Raw genomic sequence first — 20,422 nt, 5'->3', positions numbered from 1 at the left:
GATGTCCCCAGGACTCCCTGAAGGTGCTCATTTGTGTGGGCAAATAACTGACATGTCAGAATCAGACTCAGTGACCGCTAAGGATGGTCCTTCCATGAGGCGATGCCAAGACACCTTTGAACATTAAATGGTGCATGAGCGAGAAATAATGCCTTTAAGAAAAAAATCGCTCTCTATTAGTCATTCTAAAGATGACTTTAAAAATCCACCACATACACTCACATATTCACATAGTTTATCCATTCAGCATCCTTTCTATTGCCACGTGCTCATCCTCTTCAATCTAGTAGATTCACGAGGTCTGAAGAGGTGGCAGGGGCAAATGGCAGGCCCGTGACAATGTGTGGACAGCCTCTTCATTTTAAACATGGGGACACTGAGCCCAGAAGTGAGGGAGACGAGACTTGCTGGGTGATTCTCACATCACTCCTTCCTCTGCAAACCCAACCCCATGACAGGTGTCATCACCTCCACTTCTCAGGGAAGAGAGCACACAGTTGGTGCACAGAATTAAAACGCATGTCTCTCTGACTCCCATGTCCAGTGAGGGATTCAGGGTATAGCCACACAGAGGGCAGAAGAGGGAAGATGGCAGTGGCGAGGGACAGAGATAGGAGAAGGACCAAGAAAGAGAAAAGAAACTGGAGGATGCAATAGCACACACACGGGGAGTGAGGCGCACGAGGGGGACAGTTCCTCAGAGCTCAGGGAAGCTCAGTGGTATGTGGATCACGAGATTTACTCTACTATACAGGAGTGTTTGTGAGACGTGGTGGAACAAGGCTGGGGCCATACAATTCCTTTGAAAGAAAATGCAGCCTCTGAGAACTAGACAAGGGCTATCTTATCCCAAAAGGGGGAAAAAAATGGAAGAAATCAGGTCAACACCAGAGGCCATTGCTACCCACTGCATCTGAATTCCTCTTCTGTCTCTGTCTGCTAGGCACCCTCCCCCACAGCAGCTTAGGCCTTCAGGACCAGGCTGCTGTGTTGTGATATATGAGCCCTAGTTGGCATCTTTTCAAAGTGGTGATCTCATCAGGCCCTGCCTTTCCTTTAAGAGGAGTCTGGAGGGTGGCAGCCCTAGTGCGGTCCCACTTTGGAGGGCTGCTCACACCCCAGAAGACTCCCCAGGCTGCTTGGAAAGCGGCCCAGAGCCAGGTGCTCTGGGCGGCTCCAGAATGCTCCCTCCAACTCCTAAACTCCACCCCCCCCACCCCCCACACACATACATGCACTGCTCACCCTTACTTACAAGATCTTTGTAGGTGAGCTCTCCCCAGGAGGGGCACAGGCTGGGAAGTAACATGGGGGGACATCTGGATGTGGGGAGGGCCAGGGAGCCCAGGAGTGGGGGTGGACAACCTGTTCTTCCTTCTCACTTTTGCCCTCTGTCTGTGATGCTCTCTCTCTCTCTCAGCTCTCCATGGTGTGCCCCACCACCTACCCGAACTAGCACATTCATGCAGGGAATTTCCACACCGCAGTGGAAACATGGCACAGGGTGGGGAAAGAGTCAGGCCTCAGCGTCATCCAGACATCTTTCTCTTTTTGCTTTGACCATGATAAAGATTAGTGGGTAAAGGACTGCTGCTGTCAGACCCTCCCCCCATCTCTAGACAGTTCAGAAGGTGAATAGCGATCCCCGTACCATGGCTCACCTGCATGTTGTTGGGACAGTGAACACAATGTATGAGTCACTTGCCTTTGTGTTGGTGGTGTATACGCGGTGCATGAGTGTGTTATGTGGCTGATGTGTACATGCTAGGCATGACCTTACCATGTGATATCTGTGTTTGCGTCCATGTTGGATTATTAAGCATCTGTCTTGTGTTTATCTACACAAGATTGAATACATTTGACAATGTCAGTGGATGTATACATGCAAGAGTCTGTTTTTAAAGGCTGTTTAATAAAAGCCTCAATTACTAAATTGGGGTATTTTTCCCAGGGCCACTCAGTGCCAGTCATGAATATGACTGAATATTCACTTGCATATCCTGACTGAGATGGGAGTAGGGACCCGATCAGAAACCTATGTCCAGAACCACACACATCCATCAAGAAGGTGAAGGCCTTGGCCTAGAGATAGAGCAGCCAATGTCATTCACTATTGGCCCAATCTTCTCAAATATCTCTAAAGTGGGTCCTGCAAGGCCTTACCTCTCTGCAGCTCTGCTGCTGCAGGGCCTTTGGAATGGCAGCTCTTAAAGTAAGATCTTAAAGTGCCTCTGAACCGTCAGAGAGAACCCACTCGCACTGGGTGTTTTCTGGCCCAGTGGGAGCATGTGCCCTGGAGTGGATGCATGAGTCCAGATCCCTACTCTAAGCTCAGATGAGGAGCTTCTGCTCTCTGAGGCTGTGTTTCTTCTTCTATGGGAGGTGGCAAGGTCCTACCGGCCTCCACTCTCCCACTGCAGGCTCACTTCTAGACATCGCTCCTGGACAACTCTCATTTTGCTGGGTAAGAATACATTGGCTTCTAAGGCTGCCAGTGAGTGCATGCAGAGATAATCTTCTGCTCCAGACAATCCTGGTGATTGCCCCATAAATCACATTGACCATGAGAAAGGACATCCAATTCCCTGGGCTTTTCATCATGGTCAATTAGGGAATCAGCCCAAGAGGTTGGTATCACTCTCCTCCGCTGAGGTCAGACTCCATGCACCCCTAGTTCCCAGGAGCCCCAAAGCCCGTGCCTGATGCATCTGTCCAGAGGCTGGTTTCACCAGCAAGCCCCGGCATCAAACCCATGTTGTCTCCCTTCACTGTGGCACTTTGTGAGCTGGCCTGTCACCATATAAACAGTATTTTGAAAATGCTATTTATCTTCATTTTGGAGGCAACTGAGATGCCACAGAAAGAACTCAGTTTTGGTTGTTAGGTCTCAGGATCTGGGGCAGGTTCTGTTCTCCCTTCAATTTTCTCATCTGCTAAAGATTACTGAGGGACTAGCTTATGATGCCTTTAAAGATGCAAGACATAATCCATAGTAGGTATGCAAGAATGGTTCGTTTTTGTGTGCAAATTTTAAAATGAATGACAACTGGACCACTGCTCTTTTCCTAATACGATGCTGTGCTTTCTGATCTCTTTCCTTTTGCTCACATAACTGCTTCTGCCTCGAAGACCTTTCTTATTCAGGAAGCTTTTGCAGAACCTCATCCCTTTCTCTGGGCACGGGTCGGCGCGTCTGCGCTCAGGTGTAACTATGCACACACACCCGCCATGATTTTGTCAATGTCCCTGCCCTTCCCTCTCTTTCTGGAAGGGCCCGCTCTTTCTCACCTTTGTCCCCCTCAAGACTCACTGGGAGAGGTACCCCATTACCAGCCCCGACATGCCCCTCCTGCTGCACCCTCGGGAGCCCATCGTACCTATGGCATAGCCTTCGGGGCACTGCAGCTTGAGGTGGCTGTTGAGCTGGTCCGGGGCGGAGCACTGGCCTTGCATCTCCTGGCAGACGTGGAAGGAGCCGCTCCAAGTGCCATCTTTCCGGCAGTGGATGACATTGCTGCCACGAACCTGGACACCACAGAAAGACATTCAGGATCCCGGCAGACCCAGGCACCAATAGGATAAGTCTCTCAGAATAAAAAAGGAGTCATATCTCGCCTCCCGGGACACTGAAAGTGTTCCAAAACAATTTCTTAATGATGATCCAAATTTAAGCCCTCTGCAATGGAGGCACTGACAGTGTTTCCATTTTACAGATGGGGAAACTAAGAACTCGGAGTGAGAAGACATTTGCACAAAGCTTCCCAGAGAGCTAATTCCCAGGCTGCCCGCATCCAAGCTGAGTGGTCTTGCAGAGATTTCAATTGGAAGTGAATGACTTGTTTTATTTTAACTGAGAAGGTAGTTGCTCATATGGACCCCCACTTGTAGAGTGGGGTGAGCAAGGGCCCTGGAGCTGATGTGAGGTGGAAGGGCTACACCAAAGCCTGTTTCTTCTCAGCCAGTGAGAAAGCACGTCCTATCAGGGCTTATTAAGTGACCCTGGACCCCTGAGAAGCTTCTCTTCCAGGGCCCTTCTTTGTACCCTCGCCCCTCCTTTCCTCTCTTTTGTTCCATCCCATACTACCCCCCAAGCCCATCCCCTCCCACCAACAGTGGTACCCACACGGTGGTATGGGATACTCCTACCTGCCCCCTCACTTTTTTGTGAAAAGTTAGTAATAAAAATGATTTTATATATTTCTTAAAAAAAATTAACTGAAGTAACATTGGCTTATACTAGAATCTAGGTTTCAGGAGTACAGCATCATGGTTGTAGAGCTATATATGCTGCATTATGATCCCTATACAAGTCCCTATTCCATCTGTCACCATACAATTCACCCCGTTCACCCATTTTACCTGCGTCCAATCCCCTTTCCCTCTGGAACCCACCTTTCTGTAGTCAGAATCTAAGAATTTGTTTTAGTTTCATTTGTTCATTTGCCCCCTCCCATTCCTTAGGCATGCACAGTTCTCAATCATTTGCAAAGTGGTAGACTAGGGAGTTTGCAGACCTGATCCTTTCTCTTAGGCCCCAACGATTCTGATGGGAGGTCTAGCTTTGTAGAAATTCAGAACTATCCCTGAATTCAAGGGCCATTTCTCAGTGTTTATTCTATGCCCAGTTCTGTGGGGTTCAAAAGGAAAATGAGCCAGTCCCTGCCCCAGTGATCCTGAGGAGGGTGAGCAGGATGGTCAGGTGACCACCCAGTCATAGCACCATGACTGTGCTCACTGTGTTGTGAGGGGGCCATCCAGGAAGGCTTCTTAGAGGATGTGATATATGCAAAAGCGTTTTCGAGGATGCATAGAATCACTGGAAGTAATTGAAGGGCATCCCTGGAAGACCAATGAGTGTGAGCTAAACAAGGAGGTAGAGTGAGCAGCAGGGATCCCTGGTGGCCCTGGTCCTGTGATGCAGAAAGGAAGCAGGGGAGGATGAGCTGGGAAGGCAGATAAGGGATGGGGCCCTCAAGGTCAGCTTACAGAGTTGGGGCTCAACCCTTGGAAATGGTGACTCTTGGGTGTTTTCTACACAGGAGTCCATCTCTCTGAGAACAAACAGTATACTCTCTTCCAGCCTCAAGCTTGTCAGAAGAAGAGAAACTCCACATGAAGCCAGAGTGGTGGCCTGGCTCCACTTGCTCAAACATCTATGGAATGGCTGCATGGCCTTCAGCTTCCATTCAAATTCCTGTGCCTGGCCTCCACGACCTTCACAGTCTTCAATATGCTTAATCCTGCAGCTCACTGCTCCCCAAGCAGCACTGCCAATCTTGAATTTCAGTTTAAATTGCATGCATTGTGTATTTCAGTACATCTGCTTGTTCTGTTCTTCACTCTCTCTGGTGAATCCTCACACCCCCATATCTCTGGCCTGTTCCCCAGTTGTTGTATGCATAAATAAATAAATTTTAACAAAAATAAAAAATAAATAAATCTCCTGCATTGTCAAGTGTATCTATGTTGCTGCCATACTGGTCTTGGCTCCAGGCTTCCTCCCACACCGGGCCTCCCAGGCACACAGCCTCCTAACCGAGTGCCACCAGGTGCTGCAGAGCTCCCGGACTTAGGGTCCCTGATGCACAGCACCTCTTGATTTATCATCTACTTTCCTCTAGATGTTGAGTTTCTCGAGGCCCAAGACACTTCCCTACTCCTTCCTGCATCCTCAGGGTCTTCCACAAAGCCGAACAGCTTCTGGCCACTCGGTTGGGCAATTTATTCATCACTCAGTACTTATTTATGTTCAAGAACTGTTTAACAAAAGATGGAAAGAATAGGTGAAGTGTTATGAATTGTTTAACAAGTAGGAAAATAAATGAATGGATAGTTGAGGAAATAAATGAGCAAATTAGTAAGTGAATGAATGAATGAGGAAATAAATGGGTGTGTGTATGAGGAGGAGATGAATGCACTCTTTGAAAGGGCTGGTGTGAGCTGAAGCGTCCCTGTCTGTGAAAACAACTGCAAGGAGACAGGATTCAGAAGAGAAAGGGGAGCTCCTCTTTGGGCCTCTCCTAGGTCAGCACAAAGAGGGTGTGATTGCAGTGGACGCCCCTGTGGTCATAGAGAAGGGTGGCCCATCCCGAGCACACAGCTGCAGGAGGAGTCCACTTTCAGAGGTGGTGTGTAAGCTCAGGGAAATTCAGGGACAGTTTCACGTGGCTGCAGAGAACTATGACTCTCCCTCCTGGAGCCCCAGGCCCCAAGCCCCATGATTCGACTGGGCCCTCAGAGGAGTAGGAAATTGACCCCAATTTCCTGGAGCCTTGGCCTAGCCTATGATGCATTTGGCCTGCAGCCCCTGAAGGGCTGCCGACCTCAGCACTACGTGGGCCAGAGCTGGCTGCGGAGCTCAGTCTGCAGCAGGGAATGTATTCGAACTTGCTGGAAGCTGCTCAGGGAATTTCAAAGTTGGGAGGCTCTAGCACAGAAGGTGGCACAATAAAGACATTGCTTTTGCTGCTTCCAATCTCTCTCTCTCTCTCTCTCTCTCTCTCTCTCTCTCTGTCTCCTGCCTAGGTCATCTGGCACCTTCTGTTACTGACTAAATCTGCTTTACCAAATATGGCTCCTCACAGTTACACAGACATGTAAATGACTGACAAAAACAAAACAAAACTAAACAAAAAACAAGATGGCAGCCTTCTGTTAAGATACCTTAGCCTTCCAAACAAGACGTGCTCATGGGGGGCATGCCAAGTCTTCCACAGTGAGACCCGGAGGACCTTCAGTGTGCTATTTTGCCGGGCACTCCTTCTTCCTTAGCCGCCTTGCAGGCAGACCTCTCTAGCTCCTCACTTGCCCCTGCTGTGCCCTTTGCATGGCAGACTTTCTGGAGCCTCTCCAGATTTTCAGGTCCTTCTTAGGATTAGATCTTGATGTGCTCAATGCAGATCCTCAGAACAGAGCCTTGCTGTTGAGTCCAGGTTGCCAACAGAACAGCTGATGTTGAGAATCCAAACTGGGGTGCCCAGAGACCAACTTCTCTGGGTGCTGTCAGGGAACCCACTGCTGTGTTGGGTCCAGGTGCACAATACTGTAGGCTTAGGTAAAATCTCTCACAAGAGGATTGATGCCCCTCTGGCAAAGTGTTTTGTCGCTCGGTGCTCGGGCACCCATCTTAAAAATCATGGTGTGCTCTCTCAAACTCTCCTTAGCTACACAGATCACTAAAGTGCTGAAGGCTCTTCATCACATAACAATGTTGTTGGAAAATACCTATTATGTGTCAGGCACTTCATAAACATTTTAAAGTCCTTTTAACAACAAAGAGGAAGCCCAATAATTCCCCTTCTACAGTCAGGGAAACTGAGGCTCAGCTAGGAATTGATAAAGTAAGTTTTTAGATGATGCTATTGTGGTGGTTAAGCATGTGGACTTAAGCCAAACTGCTTAGGTTCAAATCCCAGCTCTACAGCCTGCTCGTTGGGCGGACTTGGGGGTGTTCTTGAAGTTTTCTCTGCCAATTCCCTCAGCTGTTAATGGACACAGAGTCTACTACCCGACAGATTAGCATGACTGACTTCTTTCATGGGAAACATTCAGTGTCAGTTAAGACTCTTAACTGCTCTGTTGAACTACTTTAGGGGAACTTCAGAATCAACTCAACTGTCACCTCCATTATAGAAGCCACAGCAACCAGAATGAAGGGCAACGTGCCCCGTTCACGGAGAGTGCCAATGCCAGAGCCAGCCCTCTGGTTTGTGAGCTTCTGTGCCCTTACAATGGAGGAGAGAGGAGGCGGGAAAGGCGAGAGAAGAGGCGGGGGCAGGGGGGAGATGAGTGGAGAGGAAGAAGTAAACTTTTAATGAAAATGAAAATAGAGAAAATAATGGCACAGAGAAATATGGCACACTCAGAGCAAGACAAGAGCTGACATTGTTGTGTCTGGAACAAATACTAAGCTTTGGAGGCAGCCTGCCCTCATCACAGGTATCTCAGTACCACCACTTCCTCTGGATATGTAGGGAAAGCACTTTGACTCACTGAACCTCAGTTCCTTGTCTGTAAAATGGGACAGTAAACCCAGGTGCAGTGAGCTACATGCAATGATGTGTGAAAAGGACTTAGCCAGTGACTGGCATGTAGGAAATGCTCCACCGCCTCAGCTACTATTGATTGCCTCTTCTCCCAGCCAATGCTGTCATACATGTCAGGCTTCCTCCAAATTAGGGTGATGTGTAGCCCCAGGAGTAAGCGTGGACAGAGAAGGCAACTTGTGCAATAACTTAAGACTTAGTGGGACATTACACAATGATGCTGTTTAAGATTCAACTTTGTTGGTAACTTGCTGTGTGACTTGGGGTAAGTCCCTTTCCCTCTCTGGACTCCAGTGGTCCCAGATATAAAATTAGAGGGTTGCAGTGAGAGATCGCTGAGGTCCTTCCCAGCTCTAATTTCACAAGGATGCATTATGCTTCTGACTTCCTCTAGGAGGCCCTGATGCCTGGGCAAACATTTGACAACTTTGAAACTAGAAGAGAAGCTGCTTGCACTGCACACAGGAGAGCTGCGCTTGTCCACAGCAGGACCCCAGAGGGGTAGCCGAGCTGCAAGCCTGAGAGGCAGAAAGGCTTTACAGCTATTCTCTGTGATCCTTGCAATCCACTCCCAACCTTCTCTAGCTCCTGCTGGCTGTTCACATATACATAATTACATCACTTCTCCAAAAGGCAGCTTCCGCCTCTTCCTCTCCTGCTGCAGCCACTGCACACACATCTCCTGCAGACCCCGCCCACTCCCAGGTCACCTCCACGGTGCCTCTTGGGATGGCTGCATTTGAGTGATCACCTTGGACAGCTCAGGGGCACCTGAACTGGATTAAATGCTGAGCCAATTCAATCCTCGTTCCAGCCCCTGGAGATGGTGTCCCTGCCCTTTGCCACCAGCTGGCCTGGGAATGTCTGGAGGCAAGGGAAGAGCTGGACTGTGGAGTCACTCACCGCTGCCTACAAACTCAAAACCATGGGCAAGAACTAAGCCTCATAGGCCTTCTTCCTTATCTGTAAAATGGGCATACTGTTTTCTGTTCCAAAGATTTATGGCAAGCTGTCAAAATGAGGGAAGGTCTATGGCCCCAGTTTAGCATCCAGGAAACACTTGAAAAGAAAAAAGCTGGTTTTAAGGTGCTCTCTCTTGGTTTGCAGTATAATGACACTACAATTGCTAGAGGTAAACTGCCTGGCCTGGTAGCCACTAAACAAGTTTGGCTATTTACCTTTAAAATTGAACTACTTGAAATTAAATAAAATACAGTATCAAGATGCTCAGTCACTCTTGCCACACTTCAAGTGCTCCATAGCCTCCTATGGCTGGTGACTACTACATTGCACAGCGCAGAGATGGAATATTTTCCTCTTAGCAGAAAGTTCAACTTCACAGCACTAGTCACGAGAGCTATATATTCTGTAGGTGTATTGAGCAAGAAATCAAGTTTCCCTGTGATTTATCCTAGTTTCCCCATTCCACACCTCAACTTTTTCCATGATGGATGGACCCTTCTCTGATTAATGGGGCTAGCTGCCAGCAGAGGGCTAACTTTCAACTCACTTCCTTTGTTTCTAGGTTCCATAGGAGTCCAAAAGGAATTTCAGGGATTCTTCCCATTAGAAGTGACCTTAAAAGTCACCTAGTAGATTTGTGCTTTCCATGCCAGGGCTGCCATGTATGGTGGCACAGGCTGTGCACTATACAAGTTCACAGGCCATTCATAGGTATTCCACTTTCATTACCACTTTTCTTTTTTATAGATTTTTTTTTTATTTACTTATGCCTACAAGAGCTGGGGTATAGGCCAGTGTTTGGGGTGGGGGTGAGAGGATTCACCAGAGACAGAGTTGGGAACAGAACAGATAGATCAACCGAAACACACTGCGGATTCATTGCCACTTTTCATCGTCACAAGTAGACTCTGAGATAGGTATCGCCATTCCTCCCCCCAACCACCACCATTTTATAACTGAGGAATCAGAAGCTGAAAGAGTTAAGTATCTGCCCAAGCCCTTCAGTTAGTAAGGAGTGGAGCCAAGATTCAAACTCAGAGTTCAGAACCCAGCCTTGCACTGGCTCTCAACAAATGAATGAAATGGATGTTTTATTTGTTAATTTGCTTTTAGTGTCAGTGGAAGGGAGTATGTGCATCTCTCCTCCAATAGTCCCTGTCCTCTCCTGCCAGGATGTGAACTTGTTTGGAAAGCAAAGACTTCCCATTCCACACACGCTGTTTGATTCAAGATGCTCTGGGCCGTACATTTTTGCTGTGTTTCCAGGCAGCCAGAGGGGATCTGAGGTGAAAACTAGATTTGGCTCTCAGGCCCCTGGTCTGAGGGTAGAGGAAATTCATTTTCAGTACAAACTAGAAACGTCAATTGTATTAGGAGCCCATTTGGCACGCGTCCCCTCATTTTTGAGCCGACAAGCAATACCCTGCTCCTTCGCGTCTAGCCTCTCCACCAGTTGCCAAACAGAACTGCTTGAGTCGTCTGATAAATTTACATTTTCCTCTCCTTTAAATACAAACTGCCCAGGAAAGGTACTTGGCAGGCCGCAGGCAGACTGGGTTTCAGTTCGATAACATGACCATGGCCAGAATATTATTTGGCTCAGAAGTTTGGGTAGCTGTTAGCAACAGTTTTCTGCAAGGGAATGAGAATGAAGCTGATCAGCCCATGTGAGGCCATGGTAATCTCTGGCCTTTGTTTGTCCCTGCACTGGCTTCTGCTTCCCTGGCAGCCAAGGATGGGGATGACTCGGGTGCACGGATGTCCATATGTGTGTACTATCAAGGGTTTTCAGGTAGCGCCTGTTGGACCCATTCTGCCCACCTTTGGGGGAACAGGGGCTCTGATTTTGACTCAGCTGACACCAGCTGTGTCACTTTGGGTGGTTGAATGACCACTCTGAGTCTTTGTTTTCTCATCCGGAAAATGAGGGTTTGACAGGGATCAACCCATCACTGAAGTTCTTTTTCATACCCTAACATTTCTTGAGCACCTACTAGGTGCCTGGAACTGTCCCAGTGCTGAAAACAGGGGCGATTAAAGATGTGGTCAAGGATTTCATGGCTTAGCAGGGAATAGAAAATGAATTACAATACAGTGTGGCCAATGAAGAGGGGGGCCCCAAGGAGGAACACTGAACCCCACAGCGAAAGGAGCATCAAGAAAGTTCCCAGAGGAAGGGATGCCTGACCTGACTTGAAAGACTGGGAATAAGGGGAGCTATTGAAGGTAGAAAGCAGAGGTCAGAGGGGCACTCAGGCTTACTGGTGATGCAGAAGAAGCTGCAATGCCACCCTGAGGAGTTGGGATATATCTTAAGGGAATTGGTGTCACTGCTTCACCAAGAGTTTTAAGCAGAAGAATTATCAGGATCAGATTGATGCTCGAAGCAAATCACTCTGGGATGTGGTTACTGCAGAGAGAAGCAAGGGAATAAAAGCAGGAAGATGAACAGGAGGCTGCAGGGTGGCCCAAGATATAGCTGCCGGCAGGCCCGAGTTAGGGTGGTGGCCTGTGATCAGGAGAGATGTCTTTGCAGGAGAATGGGTAGGACCTGATGACTGTCTGGATGTGGAAAGCATCAGTGGAAGGAGCTGCTGATGAGCCTCTGGTAGTACCTGGCACCTGGCAGTCACGGATAAAGACTAATAAGCACTGTATGTAGGTAAAACCCACCGTGGGTCAAGCTGGCGCAACTCTGCCTCCTGTGATAAAGTCTTCCGTACCCCATGAGGCAAGAGGCATGGGGAACCAAGTCTACAGGGCTGCTTTGGTCAAGATGGAACTCTTGGTAGGCTTAGAGTTTCTCTGGAGCAGCTGGTCTCTCATTTTCCCTTCCCACTCTTGAGCCCCTGCCCTCTGAATGGTGCTGGGACATACATAAAGATTAAGGAGAATTCACACTCAGAATACGCTCACCATAGATGGGCAGAAGTGCTGAGCTTCCAGTTACATGCAGAGTGAGAGACAGCTCAAGCCTTGCCTTCTCCTCTGCTCTCCTTTCTTTCCCAGTGTTTCCAAAACAGCAGGTCGAGTCTAGAGGTGGTTTCCTTTTTCTTTAAGCTTGGGGAGCCAGTGCGTATCTAAAGATCATGGTAGTCTTGTGATTTTAAATTGTTTAGGCTCCGGCATGGGTGGTAATGGAGGTAGAGAGCTGGCAGAATAGCCCTGGACACTCCTCTTGGAGTAACTCAACTTGGATCAGGTTCCACACTTGGGATTCCATACATGATTTCCTTTGGAAGGCTTCCAATACTAACTTTTGCAAAACTAAGAATCTCTGATCAAATAAAATACAGTAATATGGGGCTATGGGATGAGGCTCAGAGAGTTCACAAAGAATGACAGTCAGAACCTAGTTTCTTAACCTCTACATTGGTGACATTGCCATCATACAATGCTGGCCTCTACAGAGTCTCCCAGGGGAAGTAGTTCTTTAGACTACAGGCTGGTGCTTGGTAAGCAGAGAGGCCCAGGCATTGGCCTCATTTGCAAAGCCTTACCTGGGCAGCATCACTCTCTTCACACTTGATCCTGCACTCGCTGTTGAACTGGAAGCCGTGAGTGCACTGGTAGAGCCCATGGAATTTTGGCGGAGGTGGGTCGCAAGTCACTGGAACACAAGCTCCCTCCTGCCAGCTGCCATCCTGGGTACACTGAGTCTTGAAGGCCCGTCTTCAAGGAAGAGATAAAAGCAGAGACTTCAAGGACCAGATGGCTAGACCCAAGGCCTACCAAAAAACCCCAGCTCCTCCCAAGCCAGCTGGCCTCTCATTTCCCTTTCCCATTCTTGATTGATTTGACCTGTCTCATTTCTTTATTTATTCCTACATGTTTGATTGGGTGGGGGTATGGTCTGGGACTAAGGAAAATTCATTCATAGAACGTCTTCAGCAGCAGCAAGCAAAAGCTTCAAACTGTCTCTTATTTACTCGTGGGCTAGAGCAAAACTCAAGCTCTACATGTCCCTTGTTTCTGCCCTTCCTTCCAGAGTGTTCTGATGGCCCAATGATGACGTGAACACCCACCACTGAACAGCTCCTATGTACACTCTGCAAGCAGTTTGCATACACAACCTCCTTTATTCTTCACAAAAGTCCTATCCGGTTAACTATTATTCTCATCCCTATCTTACTGCTCAAAAAGAGGCCCAGAGAAGTGAGGTCATCTACCTGAAGTCAAACAGCCAGTAGGCAATTATTAACCATGTCCTTCTAGATTCTCACAGAGCGGAATGGAATCAACAGTGAGTACTGCTTCCAGCAAAGAAATGAGTGCTTCCTGCTCACCAACAGCCAGCCAGACCTGGCTCTTCTCCCCCCCAGCACCTATGAGTTTGCAGCCCCACTTACTTCTTTGACTTCCGAGAGGAGCCAGGCACATGGTATCCGGGTTTGCACTTGTACTTGCAGAAAGAGCCCACCTTGTGCTTGTTCTCTCGGCATCTGGCAGTCTGGAGGTCTGCATTGGCCACCGGGGGCGGGGCCAGGCACATGAGCTCACACAGCGCTTCTGGGAAGGACCACAGCCCATCCTCCATACAGGTCAGGAGGCTGTTGTTGCCTGGAGGACACAGGCAGACAGGGTTAGCAAAGGGAAGGCAGGGTCCCCGATAGCTGCGTTCATTCACCACCTGCCTGGACTTGAGTGAAGGTGAAAACCAAAGGGTCTTCCTCTTGCAAGCCTAAATCCTTCCACTACAACTGTGGAGCCTCCAATGAGGGAGGGAGCTGCTGCCACGGAGAAGCAGCCAGCCAACTTGGGGCATGACTTAACCCCAACCCAAGGTGAACTAAAATTCAGGGCTGGGAATTCCTTATTCAGAAACTTTTTTTTTTAAGATTTATTTATTTATGCATACAAGAACTGGGGTACAGGCCAGAGGTGCGGGGAGTGAGAGGATTTACCAGAGACACAGTGGGGAACAGAACAGGCAGTTTGACTGAAATACACTGCTGAGGGGAGCAGCGGGTGAGATAGGAGAGGTCTGCTGCGCTGTGTGGGTTGCTGCCTGGCTGGCCGGGGATCGAACTCATGCTGCAGAGGCTGCAGACAGCTTCACAGTGTTGTGCTTAACCCCTCGCACCACCAGGGAGGCCTCTCATTCAGAAACTCTTATACTGCATAGAAAAAAGTCTGATGCTCCCTCCATCCCCCTCCTTGTGTGTCAGGTGGGCATCTGAGCCCAGAGATGCAGGCACTGACAGCATAAGCACACTCCAGAATCAACCCCATGGTCTGAAAACAGCATGTTGTGTGACCTCAGGCTGCCGCTCTGCTCTGGGCCCTCCTGTATTTGCCCCAGCCGTTCTTCCATCCCCCCATGGCTGGAAGTGACAGCATCGTGGTTTCTGGAGGTCTGATGGGCTTTCCAGACCCTGCATTCAGTGACGGGCTGCCAAAGCAGCTGAGAGCAACATTCCCCATCACCGTGCCAGCTCTGACAAATGTGCTGATGGCCATCGGGAAGCTGGCCCGACGGGAACGTTACAAATAAAAGCAAAACACGGGGAGTTCAGCTTTTCACTGCCAGGTCATATATTATCGACCCACGGCCTGCCCAAAACCTCCCCAGGACAATTAAAGAAGGACCTAAAACATGGGTTTCTCGACCAAACTCTCTTCTTCCTGGTTATTACTGAATGGTGTTGACAAGCAGGGCTGGAAGCACGTCGGAGGCTTCGGGATGTGAAGGTTGGAAGGTTGGAGGGGTGAAGTGAGAGGGGTGAAACTGACATTTTCTGACCATCGACTTACTGCACACTGAGTGCTTGTGAAATGTCATCTATTCTCACAACAGTGCCCCCAAGGGACTGTTCTGTGGAATTAGAGACTCAGAGAAGGAAGTGACTTGACCAAGTTCTCAGAGTTCAAAAAGTCCAGAACTGAGATTAAAAACCAATCTGTCTAACTCCAAAGCTGGAGTTAATCTTCTTTCTTTAATGGGAAGTTGAGTCAGCAGCCGTATTCCAAGGGAGCTCAAAGGGAGAGTCCAACCCAACTCTCTGTCTCTCGGGGTGATGAGATGGTAAAATAAGACAGAATTTATTCAAAATGTCCAGAAAAGTGCTGTCAAATTCCTCTTTTGCTTCTGAGCTTTCTCCCTCCTTTTCTTCCTATTTCCTCTCTCTCAACCTCCCTCCTAACTTTTGCCTCCATTATCAGGTGGAAAGGAGCATGGAGGGGCACCATATGTTCTTCCATATATGGGACCAGGCAGTGGACAAAACTAAAAAACACTGAAGGCTCTGCCCTCTTAGAGTTTATGTTCCAGTATCCTGGAGCATCAGGACAGAGCACAACCAACTGCACTCTAAAGCACATTTCTTCGTGTGCTACTTGGAAGTGTTAAGAGCTCTGGAGAGAAGTACAGCAGAAAGAGGAGAGAACACTGCAATTCTGTGTTGGCGCCTCTGCTTCTCCTGTCTCATTCATTAACTTCTTCGGTCTCCTTTGCCAGTGTGATTCATCTAGTGAATGTGAGATAATCTGTTGTCTGTAGATCCCACGTTGATAAAGTGAGATGCTGCAAACTAGAGACATTTCGAAATCAAGTAAAAATATCCAGAGTTGCAGAGGAGGATCCATTTGGCTTCTGATGGAAGCAGAGAGGCTTCCAGAACACCAGAGATTACAAACTGCTTTTGACATTGCTTTTGTGATGGGGACAGTGGGCAATGTTTTGGGGGTGTCGAGGCATATCCGAAACATCACTGGGGAGGGGAGTTATAAAACATAAAGTAAGCATACCCTCTTTAGAGTCTCCAAGAAGTGGGGAGTATCTGTGAGAAAAGTGTTGGGACTTGGAAAAAGTACAAGGCGTCAGTTATGCAAGCCATAGCCGTGGTGCGAAAGTCATGTTTCTCGTGGGACGAAATAACATAAAAATTACAATATGTTACTCGAGAGAGACAATGTACACTAGCAACATAAATTCTAGGAGGGGATAAGCAGGAGTTAACAGTATGCTACAGTCAAAGATAGAATTCTAAGAAAGGAGGAACGGGCAGTTCAGGACCATGGACACTCCCCCCTGCCCAACAAAATGGAGCCAATTGCAGACACTGAACTGGGCAGAATCAGTATTTTTAGGAGCAAGATGTTGCCGCTACCTGCATCCACCACATGGCTTTGAAGCCAGTATGGGATGCCATAGGCTGTTCCTGCCCTGCTCTCACCACCTTGGTGGTGAGTGCTCTGCTCCGAAGGATGCTTACCACTCACTGCCTCGCCATTGTGCACCAGAGACCTTTTGTTCTGCTTAGGGATGAGTGTTCTGCTCACATGCAGAGCACAGACAAGACTCTGAGGCATCCATGTCTCTGCACGATGCCCTCAATCGGCAATGGGGTGAATGAACATGCGGGTTTCCAGAGTTGCAATAACTCTGAGGAGTGCCCTACCTTCCCTGAAGGAATGAAGTTGGGTACCATGGCAACAACTGGCTTTAGGAACAGACCTCTGGTACTTCTATGTCTCATGCCTCCTGCTCCACTCACCTACTATATTCCCTAGGGGAGCCTGGGTTAGGATAGGGGGTGAAAGCATGGAACTGGATTCCCAAAAAGGGGATGACCCTGTGCCCTCATCTCTTCATCTTTTAAAGTCAAGACAATAAACCTTGCTCAGCCTGTCTACAAATGTGGGGAAGGAAATTTCAAAGAAGTGTAATGATTGTTAAAATAATGGTTAACATGCTGCCAAAAGACATGTGCCTATTTTTACTCTTTTATTTAAGAGGCTACCCAAAAGGTCCAAATCTTGTTGGGAGTGTCTTTATGACTTGAAATTAACCTAGAACAGAATAGAAGCAACGAAACGCCAGGAGACCTAAGGCCTGGTTTTCTGTGTCCCTCCTGCATGTGTTGGCACTATCTGCATCCTAAGGCTGAGGCTGCAGCTTATTCATTCTTTGATTCAGGAAACCAGCTTAGTGCCAAGCCCATAATAAGCCCTTCTCACCACTGGTTAGCTACTTAGTCTCATGAGTCTCCCAGTGGCCCTGAACATGTCACTTTATTCTCTGGCCTTAAACTATCTTTTGGTTCTCACACAGCTCTAACAATTTAGGATGTGAAAGGATATTGGCCACTGAAATATTTTTAGAAAACAAAAATGCAGCTAGCTGGACAGGGAAAAGGACAAGCAAGCACTTGGAAGGATATGTTAGCCAAAGGCTAGTATCAGTGGACCTGAATAGAGATTCAGTTTCACTGCCCTTGGTAAGGAAAAAACCTTAGCAAAAGTTGCAGAGGAAAGCAAAAGGAAGGAGGACCAGGAACATAAATAAAGAAGAGGTCACTGTATAAGATTCCGGGCCACGTGGGGCAAGAGGAAATGAGATCAGAAATGATTTCAGACTGGTCGCTTTCCCGAAAAGAGCCAACTAGGACTTTAGCCACCACTGGGGCTGCAGAAGATCAGAGGAAGAAACCGAGGCAGAAGAAATGGAGGCATCAAAGGAAGTATGTAAACCTTTGTCAATCTTAATTCTGAAGGCACACTTCTAGGCTCCTGGGATCCCATGTAGTGAAAGAGTACATCTGAGCTGGACTTGGCAGCCCCAGAAAGTATGTCAATTGCTCAGTAAAACTGGGCTCTCACTGTCCCAGCCTCGGTGAATCAGATTACATTTTGATTGTTTGTCCAATTTTTTCTAAATGTCTGAAGGGAATTACACCAACAGCTGTCCATCATTGAGTCCACAAGGTAGGCCTACAAAGAATTAGTAGAGCCATTTTCTTGATCTTTCTTATAATCCAGTCTGTCATCAACCCTACTTGGCAGTGAAAAACTGAGGTCCTGAGATGGAAAGCAAATTGCTCAGACTACAGCGGGGGCTCACCCCAGGCCTGTCTGAGTCCTTGGGGCTTCCCTGAACCCACTGCAGGGTCATGCCCAGGAGCAGGACCAAAGAGAAGTTTCTGTCGAGAGAAAATCTCATGGAATCAGGGCACGGGGAGCATCCCCCACTCAAGAACGAATCATGTAATAAGGCTTCATTATCTCCACCTCTCCCCACTGTCCAGAATCCTGCCCTCACTTCAAGTTTCTTTACCACGGGGGCCCATTTATACCAAATGTTAGACACGAAGGGAAGGAAGGAGGATGTCCCCCAGTGAGATCACACTCGGGGAAAACTGGTGGATAATTGGTGGAGAGCCCTTCCTAAGAAGAGGAAGAAAGGAGCCCGAGATGGTGGAGACCTGCCAAGCAGGAGCCCCGGTGAGCACCGCGGACAGACTTGCATTAGGCAGTTTCTCCAGATCGGTGGGAGGTGCATGCCCAGCATGGGATACCATTCCTAGGGTCAGGACCCCTAGGTGCCCTTCTGGTACCAGCACTAGTATCAACATCTTCCACCCATGGGCCTCATTTTCCCCTCTGCATAATGAAAAAATTGGCCCTGATGACCTTCTAGGCTTCTTCCAGTGCTGATGTTCCATGTTTGATGGGAAATCTGGGCTAAGGAATATGGTTTCAAAAAGGCCAAAGGGTTCAGAGGCAGCAGATGAGAACCCTGGAGTAAGAAGAGGCCAAATTCTGAAAGCTTGATCAGCCATTACGAGTGGAGTGTAGTCAGGGAGTCCAGAAGGGCTATTTAAGAGATGGAATTGGTCTCACTCTATGTCCTTCACATGGTTTACACCTGAGAGTGGCCTTTCCTAAGCAGCTGTGTGGTCCTGGGGAAGCCCCTTCTTCACGGTGACCCTAAGTCCCAGGCCTAAGAGTCTGCCTTAGGTATCCAATGCTCTTTTGACCCACTGACATCCTCCAAACTCTCCAGGGAGAAGATGAAGAATGCAACTTCCATTTGGGAGTGGTTTGAGAATTCCTCTTAGGAGGTCACCTGTTAGTGGGGAAGGTCTCTTGAGGAAGCCATGAGGATAAAGCTGGAGTCTCTTGGGCCTGGCTATCTGCTTCTAAGAAAGAGGGATGGCTCTTGTCCTGAGAGAGGACAGACAAGTTGCAATTCCCAGAGGGAGGGAGGTTGTAGCAGGACTCTGAAGGGAGAGGGCAGGGGCGAGGGCAGAGAAGATTAATCACTGGGCACTGTAGGATGTGGTCAGTGTCCATGTCCACCCAGCTCATGTCCCTAACTGCAGTAAAGTCTAAAAATCAGAATGTCTCCGTGGCCTTGGGAGCTTATAGAAACTAGAGAACAGATTCAGTTGTATATGTGAGATTATGTAGGAAAAACTGAGATTGAAAAGGCAACAAGATATAGAAAAAGCAGCCAAGCCTTTAAAAAAAAATGACCTTCTTGGTAAGATGGAGGCCTGCCTGCTCCAGGCATCCCGTTCCACAGTCAACATCAAGGGCGCCCACATGGTTGAGTGGAATTGAGGCTAAGTATTTTGTAAGCAGTGCTGCATTTCTGTCATTTAATTAAACATTTATGATTTTGAAGGGTTTTTTTTCCCCCTTGAACTTGAACATTTTTTTCCCCTTATGCATTTTGTAGGTTCTTCCTAAACTTCTGGTGTTTATTTGATAAAGAACCTTGGCAGAGGTCATTTCAAGGATGTGAATTCTCAGGATATTTTGCATTCATCTTGAAAAGGGCTTGGAATTTTCAGTGAAAATTAAGAAAAATTCACATACAAGTTGAGGGGCAAGAGGGTTCTGCATAACACTAGGATGCCTGGAGCTGCTGGGTGGTAGTTGCTCTTTGAGGACATTAATCTCTGGGTCCTAGGGGAGAGGGGGCATGAGGGAGAGCAAGTCTCCACAGCACCCAGGATTAAGGCCTTCACTGCATAAAGAGGGTAGGGGAGGGGAGGGGAGAGCGTTCACTGCAGGCCCTCACAGGGGAAGAGGAGCACTTACTAAGCACTGTCTGTGGGCTGGCATTCTATGCATACCACCCCTTACTCCTCAGCCCCACCCTTCCACATGGGCACTGCAAGCCCGTTTTACAAACCAGGGTGATGCTGATGCTAAGTGATGTAAAATTGTTCTCTTGAGTTCAAACACTTGTTAAAGGGCAGAGACAGGAATGGAACCCCAGTTTGTCTAATTCTAGAGCTAGAGCTCTTTTTTGCATAAATCAAGCTCCTGGGAAAGGAAAAACAGAGACTGGAAGGGAGAAAAGAGAAGTAAACAAAAGTACAGGGAAAGATATTTTGTTCTGATCACCTCTTTAAACCTGGTTTGAGAAGAGAGGTATGAACAACTCAAGAGACAGGTAGCAAGGTCTTTGTGCAATCTTTGCTGCCAGTAGATCCCAGGGGAAGTCTCAGGCCTGGATTTTGAGCATCAGATGATGCTGAGAACCAAGGCACATGAAGCGCCAATGGGGCTTCCTGGGTCAGTGTGAGAATTCTTGTATTCTCAAGGGAAGACCAACATTGGGTCAACAACGATCAAAATGACGGTCCTCCTGAGGTCTTGCCTCCACAGTGGGGTCACTTCCC

General features: G+C 48.1%; 1 protein-coding gene across 1 annotated transcript in view; it reads right to left on the bottom strand.

The window, feature by feature from the left end:
- PAPPA (pappalysin 1) overlaps positions 1-20,422 on the bottom strand; it is a gene marked incomplete at both ends in the record, with an annotated part of 230,926 nt that overhangs the window by 25,564 nt on the left and 184,940 nt on the right. Inside the window, 3 exons of the mRNA XM_084237287.1 lie at positions 3,378-3,525; positions 12,509-12,680; positions 13,358-13,568. Of these exons, the coding sequence (XP_084093413.1) occupies positions 3,378-3,525; positions 12,509-12,680; positions 13,358-13,568 (531 nt within the window). The remainder of the gene's footprint in view (positions 1-3,377; positions 3,526-12,508; positions 12,681-13,357; positions 13,569-20,422) is intronic.

Source organism: Talpa europaea (assembly GCF_964194135.1).
Source record: "Talpa europaea genome assembly, chromosome: 7".
Classification (NCBI taxonomy): Eukaryota; Metazoa; Chordata; class Mammalia; order Eulipotyphla; family Talpidae; genus Talpa; species Talpa europaea.
This window is presented reverse-complemented; position numbering and strand designations above follow the sequence as displayed.